We start from the raw sequence: 18,647 nt of genomic DNA, 5'->3' as shown, positions 1-18,647 counted from the left end.
CTTATTTAAGCATTACTATCATTCTAAAATACTTTTGACATGTTGCATGGACATTTATTCCATGATCAGACCACACAAGCAGGTTTTAGAAATTGTTCTTAGAGCTGCCTCTGTGGAAAATTGTGGTTCCCATTAAAGTCATGTTAATATGTTCACTTCTGTTAATGTATATTTTTGTTATAGGACTACAACTGTCAGCTTGTGTTTTTTTTTATTTTTTATTTATGTTTTGTTGGATTTTATTTATGGCTTTCTCAAACTTTGCTTTTAACTTGGTCACACTTCTTTCTTACCAATGCTCATGCTTATAAAAAAAATTCCCTCAGATTTATCACCGTCAAGACTAATAAAAGCCAAAGAAGTGGGAGCAGATTTTATTTTGCAAGTTGCCAAAGAGACCCCTCAGCAGACTGCTCAGAAAGTTGAAGAGTTATTAGGATGCATGCCTGAGATCACTATTGAATGCACTGGGGCTGAAGTTTGTGTACAAACAGGAATCTATGTAAGTAGTTGCAAATTCATTTTGAGAATTTTAACTAGCATTTTGCTGCATGGCGTACATTACCAAGGCTTGTTTGTGCTCCTTATTCATTTTTTTATTACTCAACATGTATAATGGCAGATTCTTGCTTAGGACTGTTGGCATTACTAATCTTTTGAAGGTTCACAACCCTAAGTGCATAATTCATGTACAACTTTGGTAGGGCGTCACCATCTCATGCATTATGATAACATCATTTCATCACGACTGGAATGCGATACCAGTTAAGTAATAATACAGGTTTTATATTGAAATATATTTGTATATGTTGTTTCTAGGCAACGACACAACACCTCAATGTGTCATGGTAGAGGGCACAAGATTTATTTGGTTAATAAAATGTTGTACTTAAAGCAAATTGGAGATGGCCATTAATTTTTGGTCAATATTACCATGAGGGTCATTCGTAAGGGCAATACATTACACCTAGTTTAATCTCAGCTGATAAAAATGTTAGTCATGAAGTCAATATTACTTCCAAAGAAATTCTACTTCCAAAGAACTAGAACATGAAATGCATCATAAAAAAAATAAGCGTGACCTTATTGCTTTATCACCATAGCACTTTTACTCTTCAAACCCATAAGAATGTATATATTTTAGGACTAGTGCTAGCAGTGTAGTGTTTTTTCACCTCGTTGGTTGCTTCAGGAATTATTATTATTTATTATTTTATTTTATTTTAATTATTTATTATAATGCTTTAGCCGATATTTTTGCTTTATCAGTCAAAGTTTATTTCATCTGTATGTTTTGCCAACCATCTACAAATTCCTGCACATCCTGTAGAAATGGGGAAGCTTTATTCCAGTGTCCATGGAAAAAAAAAGTTATCGCATGCAGGATTTTCTATGAATCTGGAGGAGCTTTTGTTGGATATCATGAATGTATTTATCCTCATTTTACAGTTCATTCTAAATATTACTTGTAGCTTATAGACCATAGCCTATTCCTATCAGAAACAGCCACACTTATTGGGGGGGGAATGAGCTCCTAGAATCCTTCTCTGTTATCCTTCTCCAGCACCTCATTGGATTCTTCTAGGCCTGAAGAACCTTTTTGGTGTCCCTTTTTCCCAGTTTTGGTCCCTGGAGACTTCCTTGCTGATTGTTTTGTGGGTACCATTGTGTACCATTCCTTTTTGTGTCCATGTCAGCCCTCTGAATCTCTACTACCCTGCCACCTGCTCGGTTCTAACACTGGTGTCCTGTGCATAAAGTCCTGCAGTGTCCTAATGACTGCCCTGTAACTGTTTCAGCTGCTGGCGCTCATGGGGCCTGCCACATGGTCCCGCATCTTCAAGTGGATCCTGCTGCATCAGTCTGTGTTACTCTTGCTTAAACACCCCACTGTTCTTCTAATCTCGCTGCCTCTTCTGAGACCCTTCTTATGTTTTACTTGTAGCCATGAGAGGGTACCCATACTGGCAAATTGAAGGATGCTAATACTCAGAGCACGGAAGGCTTAGAGAGTACCCCTCATTACAATCCTCCCAGTACACTGCCCCATCATGATAAACCACCCCCTGCCTTTATTTTTATTATTTGTTAATTTTCTACCTTGATATTGCTCTGTATTTTCTGCTCAGCCTCAGGTTCAGGTTCACAGGCTGGTAAGGGGCATTACCCAGGAGGTGTGACATCATCTGAAGTCATACAGGGGAGAACCTCTTCCCCCACTCTGCAACCTACAGCAAACGGCTGTTGGTTGCAGACTGCACTCCAGACTGCATTTCCTGTGTTTGGACTTCTGCCAGGCCAGCAGGAGTCCAATGTCTATGCAAAAGATGGGTGGGGGGGTAAATGTGCTCTTGACAAGTAGGGAGACACCTAGTGGCAGCCTTTTTTAAACACACATACATTTTTTTTAACCTGTTGGGGACGAAGGGCGTATGGATACGCCCTTGCGTCCTGGTACTTAAGGACGAAGGGCGTATCCATACGCCCGTGGGAATTTCGGTCTCCGGCATCAGCAGGCACCCCGTGCAAATGTCCAGGGGGGTCATTAGACCCCCCCCATGTCGGTTATCGGCGCAAATCGCAAGTGAATTCACACTTGCGATTTGTGCCGATTCCGGGTCATTACGGGTCTATGGTGACCCGGAATAGAAGGGCGATCGCGGTTGTCTAAGACAACTACGATCCCCCTGAAGGCAATTTTTCATTTGCACAGTCCACTGTTCCAAAGATCTGTCAAACGCCAGTGGGGTGTAAATACTCACTGCACCCCTTATTAAATTCTGTGAGGGGTGTAGTTTCCAAAATGGGGTCACATGTGGGGGGGGTCCACTGTTCTGGCACCACAGGGGGCTTTGTAAACGCACATGGCCCCTGACTACCATTCCAAACGAATTCTCTTTCCAAAAGCTCAATGGCGCTCCTTCTCTTCTGAGCATTGTAGTTCACCTGCAGCATTTTACATCCTAACATGGGGTATTTCCATACTCAGAAGAGATGGGGTTACAAATTTTGGGGGGCATTCTCTCCCATAACACTTTGTAAAACTGGTAAATGGGAAAAAAAAATGCACGTTAGTGAAAAAATTTTTTTTTCATTTACACATCCCATTTTAACGAAAAGTCATCAAACACCTGCGTGGTGTTAAGGCTCACTGGACCCCTTGTTACGTGCCTTGAGGGGTGTAGTTTCCATGTGGGGATTTCTGCTGTTCTGGCACCATAGGGGCTTCACAAATGTGATATACCCCCCAAAAACCATTTCAGCAAAACTCGCTCTCCAAAATCCCATCGTTGCTCCTTCCCTTCTGAGCCCTCTACTGCGCCCGCCGAACACTCGACATACACATGTGAGGTATTTCGATACTCGAGAGAAATTGGGTTACAAATTTTGGGGAGCTTTTTCTCCTATTACCACTTGTAAAAATTCAAACACAAGAACATGCGAGTGTAAAAAATTTAGATTTTGAATTTTCTCCTTCACTTTGCTGCTATGCCTGTGAAACACCTAAAGGGTTAACAAACTTACTGAATGTCATTTTGGATACTTTGAGGGGTGCAGTTTTTATAATTGGGTCATTTGTGGGGTATTTCTCATTTGAAGGCACTTCAAATCCACTTCAAACTGAACTGGTCCCTGAAAAATTCCGATTTTGAACATTTTGTGAAAAATTGGAAAATTGCTGCTGAACTTTGAAGCCCTCTGATGTCGTCCAAAAGTAAAAACATGTCAACTTTATGATGCAAATATAAAGTAGACATATTGTATTTGTGAATCAATATATAATGTATTTGGAATGTCTATTTTCCTTACAAACAGAGAGCTTCAAAGTTAGAAAAATGCAACATTTTCAAATTTTTCATCAAATTTTGAAATTTTTTACCAAGAATTGATGCAAGTATCGACAAAAATTTACCACTACCATAAAGTAGAATATGTCACGAAAAAACAGTCTCGGAATCAAATTTATAAGTAAAAGCATCCCAGAGTTATTAATGCTTAAAGTGACAGTGGTCAGATTTGAAAAAAATACTCCCGTCCTTAGGGTCATAATGGGCTCCGTCCCCAAGGGGTTAAACAAAGTATATTAGATTTTTTTTTAAATTTACTATAAGAAGTGCAATAGCAAAAATTAGTTTTAATGAGAGTGCCCATTTAAAGGAAACCCCTTTATCTACTTTGGCCCATGGCTTTTGGTCTGCTGACAATCAAAGATAAATTGTGGCTGACTTAGTAGGCTTGCCAGAGGTAATGGCTCTGATCATGGCTATAAACGCATTTTTGAGTCTGCACATACGTCTGCCTCCCTGCCCTTCATCTTGGATGACGCAGAACGGTGAAAGTACTAACACACATTTTGTTGGGCGGCAACACAACAGCTGAATGATAAGATATATGCAACAGTTTCTTCATCATCTTGGTTTTCTTCTTTTTATTATTCCTTTGGAAGAAGTTTTCTTACAAGACAGGTGTTATGTTAAATCATTGCATGCAGAAGTTTCAACATTATCCGTTCCCAGGTCCCAGCACAACATTTCAGGGGCGGACCCCCTTAATCATGCAAGATGTTGAAGAAACAAACGTCTGTATCGGGAGTTATTCCCTAAGGGAATTTTTCTACTATTGCATATATCTTATTGGTTCAGCTGTTTAATTGCCATCCACCAAAATGTGTGTTACCTAAGATATCATTGTGGAGCAGAAGTAGAGCTCTGAAAAGCTTAGGCGACATATTATATATTTGTTTGGAGCTTTAGGACACAGATTGTGTTTACAAAGTACTAACACTTTCCTTCTAGAGGAGCAATCCTCCAGTCTAGGTGCTACTAGCCTACTCTAATGAAACTTGGGAATCTCAATATTCTTTGCCATGACCTAAAAAAAAAATCTCTACCTACTGTGACATTCCGTCTCAGAGATTAGCTCTGGGATCATCCTGGTCACTTGCCACGGGACACGTTTCCTCGCAATAACTTGCCAGACAACCGTTCTGCATACAAGTCTGGCACCTCGCCAGCTTTATTTGCACAGGATGCAGGTAAAACAAAACATATCTCAAGAACAAACCAAAGTCCTAGACCGTCTGGTCACTGACTACACATGGAAGCATTCCCTGACTACTATCTGGTGAGCTACCCTTAGCCAGCATAAAACATGTGCCCCTGCAACCTGTTTTACTCACAGTTCACACTATCACTTGGGCCACTCACAGCTCCAGCTGTGTGCTTCCTCAACAGGCCCCCTACAGCGACATGCTGTTTCCCAGGGAGAGACCCAACTATTCTGTTTCCTTTCCTTTTAAACACACTTCTCCTTTCTGATACCTCATTAATTAGGCCACAGGTGGAGGATTCTCCAGAGCTAGCAAGGGAAATACACCCTTTCCTTGCCACACTACCAAATATCCCCCCCCCTCCCCCTGCTCAGACCACCGGGAAGGAGCACTTGTATTCAAAAGGAAGAGTCCAACTGCCTTTCCTTTTCATTGAACAACTCCATCCAACAGGTTTTGAGGCACTTGGCTTCCTTCTTCAGCAGATTTTATCTGCACCACTTCAATGGTGCACCCTTCATTCATTCGCAACCGAGCTCAAGACTTTTGGTCTCCTTTGGACAAGGCAGATGCTCCAGGCCTTTGTCGTCTTCTGTCAACAGTATGACCATCGCCCGAACTTTACTGGTGGCCAACCGAGCCTGTATCACCCATTTGCAGGACTTCTAAGACATCCTCCACAATTTCAGGAGGCTTCCCTTTAATGCACCTGTCCATCTTCTCCTTGAGACGGACTCTTCTCCAAATTCTACTTCTGCTGACTTTCTCTGGTGTTTTCTGGAACTAATCCAGTGCCTCTCAGGGTTTCTACCACAACCCAGTCTTCTATCACAGTGACCTCTTTTTACGGACTCTGCTTTCTTATTAGCCCTTTCTTTAGGGACACCGACCTTCACAGGTTCATCTTTAGGCTGAGAACTCTTGGTTCCTTTAGGCCTTTTTTTTTTGCACCTTCAGATGTATCACTGACTTTACCTGCAGCTTCTTCACTTATCTCTGGTTTAACTTGTGCCTCAGAGAACTTCTCTGTCTCAGCATTTTCACCATCCAATGTCAATATCTCTGCAGCTTCAGAGGACTTCCCATATGATTTCACCTCAGCTTCAGAGGACTTCCCATATGGTTTCACCTCAGTCTCAGCTTCAGAGGACCTCTCATATGGCTTCTTCTCATGATCTTCAGACTCTGTTTCTTGACTCCATTGTTCAGACTCCGCCACTTTTAGAGAAAGCATCCCCGTCTCCAGTAGCTTTTGCCCCACAAGCAGTTTTTCTTCTTTTACATGGATGGCTTTGGCTTTGGCCTCAGTTTCCATCTGAGACACTTTTAACCTCTCGTTAGCTAGTTCTACTATAGCTTGGTCTCTGATTTTTTTTTAGGACCTTCATGTCCCCTTCCAGCTTTAAACTTTTCTGCTGCTCACTCTTGAGCTTAGCAGAGTTCAACTTCTCACTTTTCAGCAATTCTGTCAAGTTTTTGACAGTATCCTCCAGGGACAGCAGTTGTTCTCTCATCTGCTCATTGTCTTTATTCAGCTGCGCCATTTGGACACTTTCTGCTCATAGACTTTTAGCTGTGCCTCTTGTTCAGAGAGCTGAGTACCCAGTGAATCCAAGGCAGCTGCGTGAGACTTAGGGTGCGTTCCCACAGGGCGTATACGCAGCGTATTTGACGGTGCGCAAATTTTACGGCAGCAGCGGGAAATACGCTGCGTATCCCTTGCTCACTATACACACAGGGCTTTCCAGCGGCAGCCCTATGTGTGTAGTGAGTTTTGGAGGCGGGGCCGCGTGTCACAGTCATGCCAGCACATGGCCCCGCCTCCAAAACTCACTACACACATAGGGCTGCCGCCGCAAAGCCCTGTGTGTATAGTGAGCAAGGGATATGCAGCGTATTTCCCGCTGCTGCCGTAAAATTTGCGCAGCATCAAATATGCTGCATATACGCCCTGTGGGAACGCACCCTTAAAGGGGTAGTCCAGTGGTGAAAAACATATCCCCTATCCTAAGGATAGGGGATAAGTTTGAGATCGCGGGGGGTCCGACCGCTGGGGCCCCCTGCGATCTCTCTGTACAGGGCCCTGGCTCTCTAGCCAGATAGTGGGTGTCGACCCCTGCACGAAGCGGCGGCCGACACGCCCCCTCAATACATCTCTATGGCAGAGCCGGAGATTGCCGAAGGCAGCGCTTCGGCTCTGCCATAGAGTTGTATTGAGGGGGCGTGTCGGCCGCCGCTTCGTGTGGAGGTCGACACGCCCCCTTCCCGCAGGCTCTCGGTGCTCCGTACAGGAGATCGCAGGGGGACCCAGTGGTCGGACCCCCCGCAATCTGCAACTTATCCCCTATCCTTAAGATAGGGGATAAGTTGTTCACCACTGAGTCACCACTGGACTACTCCTTTAAGGTGCGTTTTGTTCTGCGCCTCCAGGCTCTGCACCTTTATGAGCCATTTCCACTTTCTCCTTCTCCAGCTCTTCCATGGCTACCAACCTAGCCTTGTGATAACTTTGTAGAGCCAGATATGCCTCACACAAGACATTCACTACTTCATCCTTGAATGAGATCTGCTTGGCTACACTCTCCAATTCTCTCACTTGCTGGTCACAAGATCCTGGGAGTGGGACAATTCATCCTGCAGAGCCGCAAACTCACTTTTGTGGCGCTCCATATCTTTCTGCAGCTGAAGCTTTGCTTCCTGCTCTTTATTCAAGTCTGCAAGCGTTTTTTCGTTCTCCTCTGTCAGGTGATGAACTTCTTCCTTTTGCGACAATTTAGCAGAAACCATCTGTAAGGTTTCTTCAAGGTTCTGGATCTGCTCCCTTTTTTTTTTACCAAGACCAGCTTGTTTTTTACGAGATCTCTTACTTACAGCGGTCTCCTTACGCTCGCTGCTGGACCTTGGGACATTCTCTTGTCCTCTGACAAGATCCTGTCTCTTCCTTCAAGCCAACTTGTTCCGACTCTTCTCCACCTTTAGGAGTTGTCTCCCCCTTTTCAACGGTCTTGGCCACTTGGGCTTCAGGTTAGTTCCCGGACAGTCTCTATGGACTGTCTCTCTGCTCACTGGCAGACTTCTCTTTCACTTCAACACGGTCTCTCTGTTGCCCAACAGAAAGGTCTAGGGCTCCTGGGTCTGCAATAACCTCTGGTCCAGTGGTTCGACCTTCCTGGTCACAATCCATCTCTGGTCCAGATGTCACATCTCCTTCACTCAGGACTCTGTGACAGTAAGCGCAGCCCCCAGCTCCACATGTACTCTCTTCAGTACTTCTGCATTATCCACAGACATCTCTGTAGCTTCTTTTCCGGTCACCTCTTCCAGATGACCGCGCAATTTCAACCCCCCTTTTGGCTCATCTTTATTCACAAGGTTCAGCATAGCTTCCTCTTTCTCAGTCTCAGTCACTTCTTCCAGGTGACAGCGCAACTCTAGCCCCACCTTGGGCTCATCTTCAGCTGGCAGATGGAACCCATGTTCCTGTACCTGATCCGTTTCTGTTTTTACTAAAGATTCTGTTTGTCAGAGGCACACTTGTCACTTGAGTCTCTGGATCCTCTTGGACTTGACTCACGGTCTGGTCTTCAGCTCCTCCAGCAGTCTGGCAGACCCCTATCTGACATACATCTAGTGACTGCTGACACTCCTCAGCCTCTGCTGAGTAACTCTCCACTAGTGTGCTGTGCAAGTAAAGTGTTGTGAGCCTATAAGGTGTACCTTCTCTAGTCACCTGACAGTCTTCCCATAATTGCTGAAAAAAAATGGAAAATCCGTCCCCAGTACTACATCATACTCCAAGGAGGGCCCTATTGCAACCTTGTGACTCACGGTACCATAGGGAGTAGAAAAACAGACATGAACAGTTTTTTAAATCCCCAAATATCTGCCTGCATAGACACTATGACAGGGTCCGGCTTTCTACAACTGGTCTTTACCAGACTTATTATACTCATATGCTCTAGAAAAAAAATAATCTTTTTACCATCGACTACCAACCAACCCAACACAGGTTTTCTTTTGTCCTGTCAGAGTTGGCAGCAGTACACATTACTTCATAAGACATGGGCATGGGTTTTTCACAAAAAAACATTGTCACATTGCACAGGTTCAGAATTTACAGGACAGTTCATAGCACTATGACCTAACTCATGCAAAGCATGTTTTGTAACTGCATGCAACATTTTCTGTTCACCAGACTTTAGTCCGATCTGCCGAGTGTCGACAGTCTCATCAGTCTTTGAGGGGTACCCCACCCTTACATGATTTTACAACTGGACATAGGTTGGAGCCACATTGAACATAGTTCACACAGTCAATTAGGGAAACACCACCCTCAGACTTAGCATTTTTATGTACAGTCCCATTATTCTTATGTACAGTCTCATAGGGGGAGATTTATCAAAACCTGTGCAAAGGAAAAGTTGTCCAGTTGCCCATATCAACCAATCAGCTTGCTTCTTTCATTTTTAACAAGGCCTCTGCAAAATGAAAGGGATCTGATTGGTTGCTATGGGCAACTGGGCAACTTTTCCTTTGCACAGGTTTTGATAAATCTCCCCCATAGTCTCTCAACACGGCCTCCATAACCCCTGGAACAGTCTTTCCAGAATCTCTTGCCGTCCAGTCAGTTAAGGGCTGGCGCTGGACACCTCTCACCAGCTTCTCCGCTGCAGAACATTGCTCCACTTGCTCTTTAAGTAGCTCTGAAACTTTAAATCCAGCATCACTGCAGCTTGGTTTACTCCAACTTGAGTCAGGTTCTCTGTTTTTACTTTCTCATAGTCCCATAAGATCTTTGGATCCAGTTCAGAATAAACTTTTTGAGCCTCTCCACCAATGAATCCAAACACCAAGTTTCCCCAGTGTGTCTTGGGCCATGCCTCATGCGTAGCAATCCTTTCAAACTCTGCAAATGTTGCTTCCTCTTGCACTGCAGCCATCTGCAGCAAAGCACTTATCAGGATATCCATCTTGCAACACTTCAAACCTTGCAAACACAGTCCTCTGCCGAAATGTCAGCCGCTTGCCAACAAAATGTTTCCGTTGCCCCTAGCAACGCCTTTATACACAGTCTCAAAAGTTCATTTGCACTCTGCAGGTGGCCTGTCCACCTGTCTCCTTACGTGAGAAAGAGCGCCCACTCGCTTGATGCGATCTGTTGCCCCTAGCAACAACTTCACCATAGGCTCAGTTCTGCTCTTGTACTCCACAGCTGGGCTCGTCCCACTGTCTCCTCTCTGACAGAGTACACCCTTGCAATATGCACGGTTGTTTTCTCTTGACAACAACTTCACTGCAACTCAACCACTGGTTGCTCCTAGCAATATTTTGCCCGCATCCTCCACCAAATGTGACATTCCTTCTCTGGGATTAGCTCTGGGATCGTCCTGGTCACTCGCCACGGGACACGTTTCCTCGCAATAATTTGCCAGACAACCGTTCAGCATACAAGTCTGGCACCTCGCCAGCTTTATTTACACAGGTTACAGGTAAAAAAAAAAAACATAACTCAGGAACAAACTAAAGTCCTAGACAGTCTGGTCACTGACTACTAACTGGTGAGCTACCCTCAGCCAGCATAAAACGTGTGCCTCTGCAACCTGTTTAACTCACAGTTCACACTGTCACTTGGGCAACTCACAGCTCTAGCTGTGTGCTTCATCAACAGGGCCCGAGTGTCTCCCCCTAGAGCGACATGCTGTTTCCCAGGGAGAGCCCCAACTATTCTGTATCCTTTCTTTTTATACACACTTCCCCTTTCTGATACCTCATTAATTAGGCCACAGGTGGAGGATTCTCCAGAGTTAGCAAGGGAAATACACCCTTTCCTTGCCACACTGCCACACTACGTGCAAGATCATCATTGCCTATCTTTTAAAAATGCTTCTCTATCCTTACTACCTCCTCTTTAGACCATAACTTCTTTCCTGCATGATCCTCTGCCATGGTCAAGAATTCTGGTCCATGCTAAATGTGTGGGCGAGACTGCGTAGATTAGTCCTGAGTTATGTGGCTTCATGGACATGCACCTGTCTATTAATAGCAGGAGTCTGATTGGATTCAGCCTTGGATCTTGAGAATTTCATTTGTTTTTTTGTCCTTCAAATGTCTAATGAGGTAGAGATATTTTATACCTATTTAACCTCTTCAGGAAACAGGGCGTATGGATAAGCCCTGCATTACGAGTCCTTAAGGACCGAGGGCGTATCCATACGCCCATGGAAATCCGGTCCCCACAGCTAGCCGGTTGGGGACCGGAGTCAGATGCCTGCTGAAATCATTCAGCAGGCACCCCGGCACATCGCCCTGAGACCCCCCCCCCATGTCGGCGATCGGAGAAAATCGCATGTAAATTCAGACATGCGATTTTCTCCAATTCCGGGCTGATCGGGTCTCTGGTGACCCGATCACCCGGAAAATAGGGCTGATTGGAGCTGTCAGCAAGAGCCCCGATCAGCCTAAGGCATAGGAGTGAGGTCGCAAAGCTGCGATCTCCTCCTACCCCCTGCCATTAGTCAGAACGGAGTTCTGACCAATGGCAGCGCAGGACAGGGGCTTGCCATGGGAAGAAGATGGAGGCCGTACCTGCAGGAGAAGATGCCTGGGGACCTGGGATCTTCGCTGGAGCCTGCTGGATCTTTGCTCAGGTAGGGAATCGACGGTGGGGGGGGGGGGGAATTGAAAGTGAAAGTAAAATGATCTTTACTGTGACAACCACTAGGAAGGCCAAACTGCAACTCCCAGCATGCCCAGACAGCCAAAGGCTGTCTTGGCATGCTGGGAGTTGTAGTTTTGCAACATCTGGAGGGTCACAGTTTGGAGACCACTGTTACAGTGGTGCCCAAATGGTAGCCCCCCCAGATGTTGCCAAACTACAACTCTCAGCATGCCTCGACTGCCCAGCATGATGCCAACATAAAGTGGACATATTTTATTTGTGAAGAAAAATAAAATGTATTTGGAGTATCCATTTTCCTTACAAGTAGAGAGCTTCAAAGTTAGAAAAATTCAAAATTTTCATGAAATTTGGGGATTTTTCACCAAAAAAGGATGCAAGTAACGCTGAAAATTGACCTCCAAGATAAAGTAGACTATGTCACGAAAAAACAATCTCAGAATCAGAATATTCGGTAAAAGCGTTTTCGCGTTATTAATTCGTAAAGTGACGGTGGTCAGAATTGCGAAAAAGGGCTCAGTCCTTAAGGTGAAAAAGGGCTGCATCCTTAAGGGATTAAGGTAATTTAACAAGTCTAAAACTGATCCTTTGCAAGGTGAAATTTACTTTTTTTCTTTCTGAACTTCCTTACCTCAGCTGCCTAGGGAAGCTGCAGAGCTGCAGACCCCTTTTGATGATGTGTGTGTGTTTTAACTGCTACAGTTTATGCTATTCTAGTATGCTATTGCTATTATGGTTTTTACTATTTCTAGTCCTTTGCTTTATCTGTATGTGACTTACTGGATTTGTACCTCTTTTGAGACACATTGTTTGGAGCACATGTTTACTACTGACATTGTAATAGTTTGGGTGGCATGTGAGATGATGGGTCTCTATAGACTGTTGGAGACTTGTGTATTACGTTAGGCTGGGCATGTTTTGTGTCCATTTCATACTTCTTGGTACCTCTATTGGGTTAGTAAGGAAGATATTGCTTAAACATGTAAAAAAAAAACTTGCTCAAATGTTAAATATCTGATTGAGAAAGACATAGCCAAACTTCCTTATATTTTATGAGCTTGTAAATGCTTTTCTTTTTGCAAATTTCCCCCTTAAAATGTATCTGATATTGCCTCATCGATTACACCCACATTACATTAGCTTAATAATCACGTAGATACACAACTAAATAAAGAACTGGTAACTGATAATCTGCACCAGTGGAGAAAATTGTGATTTGCTTAAGAATTCACTGTTACGTGTGCCAGGTACATGCCTTTATTTATCAGCACTTGAATATCTACTAGTGCAGTGATCTATTACTATCTCATATGTTCCTCAGGTAACATTAGATATTTTATGTCCATTGTGGGCAGTGGCTAAAGCTAAGTTTTTTTTTGCTTGTTTTTTTAACCCCTTAAGGACCAAGGACGTACCGGTACGTCCTTGGTCCTGCTCTTCTGATATAACGCGGGGTTACACAGTAACCCCGCGTCATATCACGGCGGGCCCGGCGTCATAGTGAAGCCGGGACCCGCCTCTAATAGCGCGCAGCGCCGATCGCGGCGCCGCGCGCTATTAACCCTTTAGCCGCGCGCTCAGAGCTGAGCCGCGCGGCTAAAAGTGAAAGTGAAAGTTCCCGACTAGCTCAGTCGAGCTGTTCGGGATAGCCGCGGCTAATCGCGGCATCCCGAACAGCTGACAGGACAGCGGGAGGGCCCCTTCCTGCCTCCTCGCTGTCCGATCGCCGAATGACTGCTCAGTGCCTGAGATCCAGGCATGAGCAGTCATGCGGCAGAATCGTTGATCACTGGTTTCTTATGAGAAACCAGTGATCAACATAGAAGATCAGTGTGGCAGTGTTATAGGTCCCTATGGGACCTATAACACTGCAAAAAAAAAGTGAAAAAAAAAGTGAATAAAGATCATTTAACTCCTCCCCTATTAAAAGTTTGAATCACCCCCCTTTTCCAATAAAAAAAAAAAACACAGTGTAAATAAAAATAAACATATGTGGTATCACCGCGTGCGGAAATGTCCGAATTATAAAAATTTATCATTAATTAAACCGCTCGGTCAATGGCGTGCGCGCAAAAAAATTCCAAAGTCCAAAATAGTGCATTTTTGGTCACTTTTTATATCATTTAAAAATTTAATAAGTCCTATCAATGCAAAAATGGTACCGTTAAAAACTTCAGATCACGGTGCAAAAAATTAGCCCTCATACCGCCCCATACACGGAAAAATAAAAAAGTTATAGGGGTCAGAAGATGACAATTTTAAACGTATTAATTTTCCTGCATGTAGTTATGATTTTTTCCAGAAGTCCGACAAAATCAAACCTATATAAGTAGGGTATCATTTTAATCGTATGGACCTACAGAATACATATCGGGTGTCATTTTTACCGAAAAATGTACTACGTAGAAACGGAAGCCCCCAAAAGTTACAAAACAGCGTTTTTTTTTTTCAATTTTGTCGCACAATGATTTTTTTTCCCGCTTCACCATAGATTTTTGGGCAAAATGAATGACGTCATTACAAAGTAGAATTGGTGGCGCAAAAAATAAGCCATCATATGGATTTTTAGGTGTAAATTTGAAAGAGTTATGATTTTTTAAAGGCAAGGAGCAAAAAACGAAAATGCAAAAACGGAAAAACCCCCGGTCCTTAAGGGGTTAAGGAGGCTTCCAGTCAACTGCAAAGAAATAAAGCCTAGGTTCACATGTAACAGAAATATGGGTTACTTGCATTACAGGGGATCAGATAAATAAAATGCTCATGCAAAAAGCTATTTTAAGCCATATTCACATATGTAATGCCATTTCTTTTGCTTTGGTGTGTCAGAAGAGCAGAGCAAGGAAAATATTTGTAGATTCGGAGCCCTTATGTGCCTATACCACAAACAGTATCTGAGAGGCCTCATTTGCTTTTTATGGAATCGGTGACTAAGAATCTTAACGGTCTTATCCAGGATTAAAAAAACATATATTTTTTGGTATTACCACTTGACTCCATTTACTTCAGTGGAACTTAGCCGCAACATATAACAACCTGAGGAGTTGAGTGGTGCTGTTTCTGGAAGAAAAAAGCTATGTATTCTTATCCTGGATAACCCATTTTAACAGAAGTACTGTCAAGAAACAAGAGCTTCAAATGAAGGCTTCCAAGAGCAATGTACTATAGAATAAAACCATGCAGCTGCTATGGGGCCCTTGGAGAGAGAGGCCCAGCCCCAGTTCATCCCATTTCTTTTTTCATTGGTATAAAATTGTGCATAACTCTCCAGTTATGCATTGCCAGCAAATTAACAGATGGAGATATTGAGTTAAGGCTCATGCGAATTCCCCAAATGATAAGGTTGTGTAGTTTCTAAGAAAGTCCTGTTCCTTTCAGCAGTGTTTAGGGAGAGTAAACGGCTGTTGATGTCTCTTTTAATCTACTTTTTCATCCACAGGCAACACGCTCTGGCGGGACTTTAATACTTGTTGGTATGGGTCCACCAATGGTCAATGTGCCTATTGTAAACGCTGCTGTGCGAGAGGTTGACATCAGGGGTATTTTCAGATACTGCAATACGTAAGTTCTAGTAACACAGTAAATACTAGAAACTACAGTAAGTGTATGATTTTTTTCTATGCAACTCTACAAACTGTATCTTTTTTATTTTTGCAGGTGGCCAATGGCTATATCTATGTTGGCATCTAAAAGAGTGAATGTGGCTCCTTTGGTTACACATCGCTTTCCCTTAGAAAATGCTCTAGAAGCATTTGAAACCACAATGAGAGGAGAAGGAGTGAAAGTTATGCTGAAATGTGACCAGTATGATCAGAACCCATAAAATAATTAATTCATATGTTTTTACATTTGAGGACATCTAGTAGTAATGTAATAAAAATGAAATGTATCTTGCATGTGATTGTAAAAGTGCATCATGCACACTTACTATTCTATAAAAAAAACTTAATGATTCCCACCGATCAAGTTTCCTTGTGTTACCAAACTGATAAAAACCCATGTAGTTTTGCAATATAAATGTAATAATCAAATGGCAGAATTTGACTTGCCTGTTAAATGGGGTTTTCCCAGCTCACAAAGTTACCCTCTTATCCCAAGGATAGTAGATAACTATCTGATCCCAGGAGGTCAGACTGCTGAGACCCCTCACGATCTAAAGAATGGGGACAAGAGTGCCCGGTTATTATGGACTGGCAAGGTGACGCATGCTAGCAGTCACGCCATTAATTTCCTATGGGATCGGCTGGAGAAAGGAAAGTCCAGCGTTCAGGTGTCTCTGTGGTTTCCATAGAAAATGAATGCTTTGGTGGCACACATGCATGACCTGCCACTCCATTATAATGGGAAACTTGGAGTATTGAGATTGTGGGTTGTTCCATATTTATCTTCTATCCTGTGGATGGCTTTGTGAGTTGGTAAACCACTTTTAAGCATATTTTTGTCATAATAAAGGTAATTGTGATTTCTTTCACAAAATGTTTTGCAATATTGCACCCAATAATGATCTATCAGTGCTATATTTGGCTAATTTTCAGGTGTGTGCTTTACCTTTACTCCATTAAGCTTACAGGCCGCAACCAGATTGCTGTTGTTACTATTAAAATAACACCCCCTTTGTGTCATTCAGGAAGTGTTTGCTTGAGTTCTAAGGAACAATAGGGTTGGGAAACAATAAATTGAGCTATGCAAAATGTTGGTTGGAAACATAAAAAGCTGTAATGATTAACAGAATGATGTCTTAACTTTAAAATGTGAATGGTTAACACATGTTTTTACTAACCGTATTTTATCTGTGTTTTATCTAACCTAGTCAATGTAGAGAAAGCAAGATTCATGCTTTTAATAAACTGTATAATGTCACATGAGGTGTAAATGATCGTGACAGTTCTGCTTCACGACATTACCATTGACTTGGTATTCGTAGAATCTAGATTTCTAGTTCAAACAGGGTTGCGCATTGAGATCAGCTTTTATTGTTGAGAGGCCCTCATAGATATTGGGATTTCAACAGCTTGCTGGTAGAGGATAAATGGTGTTGTCCGGACCCAAGAAATATGTGCTCACTGCTCTACTGGCTGGGATTCAGATTGTGTTTGTACAAGACTAGTGGGCCTGCTCTCCATTTTATTGATGTTTATGTCTATATGAGGAACTGGCAGTTTGTAGGAGACAAGATAGGTTTAAGATGTTGACCATGAGAGTTTGATCCAAAGGCTTTTTACATTGTGTGAATGGTAGGGATCTGCCACTTGCCAAGTGTAAGTTGTCTTTTTCTTCCTCCCGGATGCCTGTGTAATGGTGCTTTACCCGATTTAGTTCCATTTATATTTTAGTTAAACAAAATAAATCTCTATTGCATAAATACATGATGGATAGAAAAGAGTAAATAATTTTTCTGATTATTTTATTTGTCAATACACATTCATCAGCCCATAGAATACAATGAGGTAGCAAAGTCTGTATTCTACTCTTGTATTCACCAAAAGCAAATCTCTAATCTAGCAGTTTGATACAACCAGTACATACTAATGGTCAACGTGCAGAACCGATTGAATACCACAATCCGCTCACCTCCTGATGCATTCTATCGAGCTGTCAGTAATCTTCACACTTTCTTCATAGTGTGACAGAACAGAGCTTGGGGATATTGATAGACAGTAAACTTAACTTAGGCTGGGTTCACATCACGTTTTTGCCATTCTGTTTTCAATCCGTTTTTCTAAAGAAAACCGTATGGCAAAAAAACGGATGGAACAGTATGGGAAAAAGTAAACGGTATGCGTTTAGTGCATACAGTTCCGTCCGTTTTTATAGAAAAAAAAACATACGTTTTTGAAAATTTTGTCCATTTTTTATGGGAGGGGTCTTGGGTGGAGACTTTAGGATGCAAATGCGCATGTGCAAGGTGAAAACCGTATACGTTTTCCCGTGTTAAAAAAAGTATGCGATTGCAGTACGGTTTTTAAACTGGAGTCAAAACCGTGGTTGACCACGATTTTGTCTCCGGTTTAAAACCCATACTGCAACAGCATACGTTTTCTTTCAACATGGACGTCAATGGGAAGCGCACATGTATACGGTTCCATACGGGAAACCGTATACGGTTTTTACTTTGCACATGCGCATTTGCATCCTAAAGTCCCCACCCAAGACCCCTCCCATTAAAAATGGACAACATTTTCAAAAACATATGTTTTTTTTTTTCTATAAAAAGGACGGAACTGTATGCACTTTTAAAAACAGTATACTGTTTAAAAACGCATACGGTTGACTTTTTCCCATACTGTTCCATCCGTTTTTTTGCCATATGGTTTTCTTTAGAAAAACGGATTGAAAACAGTATGGCAAAAATGTGATGTGAACCCAGACTTAGGCTGGGTTCACACTATGTTTTTCAACTACGGTTCCCGCATATGTTTTCTATCAAAAACCGTATGGGAAAAAAACGGATGGAACCGTATGGGGAAAAAGTAAACCGTATGCGTTTTTAAACAGTATACTGTTTTTAAAAGTGCATACAGTTCCGTCAGTTTTTATAGAAAAAAAAACCATACGTTTTTGAAAATGTTGCCCATTTTTAACGGGAGGGGTCTTGGGTGGGGACTTTAGTATTCAAATGCGCATGTGCAAAGTAAAAACGTATAAGTTTTTCCCGTATGGAACCGTATACATGTGCGTTTCCCATTGACGTCCATGTTAAAAAAAACGTATGCGGTTGCAGTATGGTTTTTAAACTGGAGTCAAAACCGTGGTTGACCACGATTTTGTCTCCGGTTTAAAAACCGTACTGCAACCGCATACGTTTTTTTTTAACATGGACTTCAATGGGAAACGCACATGTATACGGTTCCATACGGGAAAAACGTATACGTTTTTACTTTGCACATGCGCATTTGAATCCTAAAGTCCCCACCCAAGACCCCT

At 42.7% G+C, this 18,647-nt stretch overlaps 1 protein-coding gene across 2 annotated transcripts in view; it reads left to right on the top strand.

Annotated features, from left to right (window-relative positions):
* The window catches only part of SORD (sorbitol dehydrogenase), an 85,824-nt gene extending 68,396 nt beyond the window's left edge, over positions 1-17,428 (top strand). For both annotated transcript variants that reach the window (XM_056572565.1, XM_056572566.1), the window contains exons 8-10: positions 327-502; positions 15,163-15,284; positions 15,381-17,428. In XM_056572565.1, coding sequence (XP_056428540.1) covers positions 327-502; positions 15,163-15,284; positions 15,381-15,546 — 464 coding nt within the window. In that variant the 3' untranslated portion in view covers positions 15,547-17,428. The remainder of the gene's footprint in view (positions 1-326; positions 503-15,162; positions 15,285-15,380) is intronic.
* The last annotated feature ends 1,219 nt before the right edge of the window (positions 17,429-18,647 follow it).

Source organism: Hyla sarda, chromosome 4 (genome assembly GCF_029499605.1).
Source record: "Hyla sarda isolate aHylSar1 chromosome 4, aHylSar1.hap1, whole genome shotgun sequence".
Taxonomy (NCBI): Eukaryota; Metazoa; Chordata; class Amphibia; order Anura; family Hylidae; genus Hyla; species Hyla sarda.
Note: the sequence above shows the minus strand (reverse complement) of the source record. Positions and strands in the feature narration are given on the sequence as shown.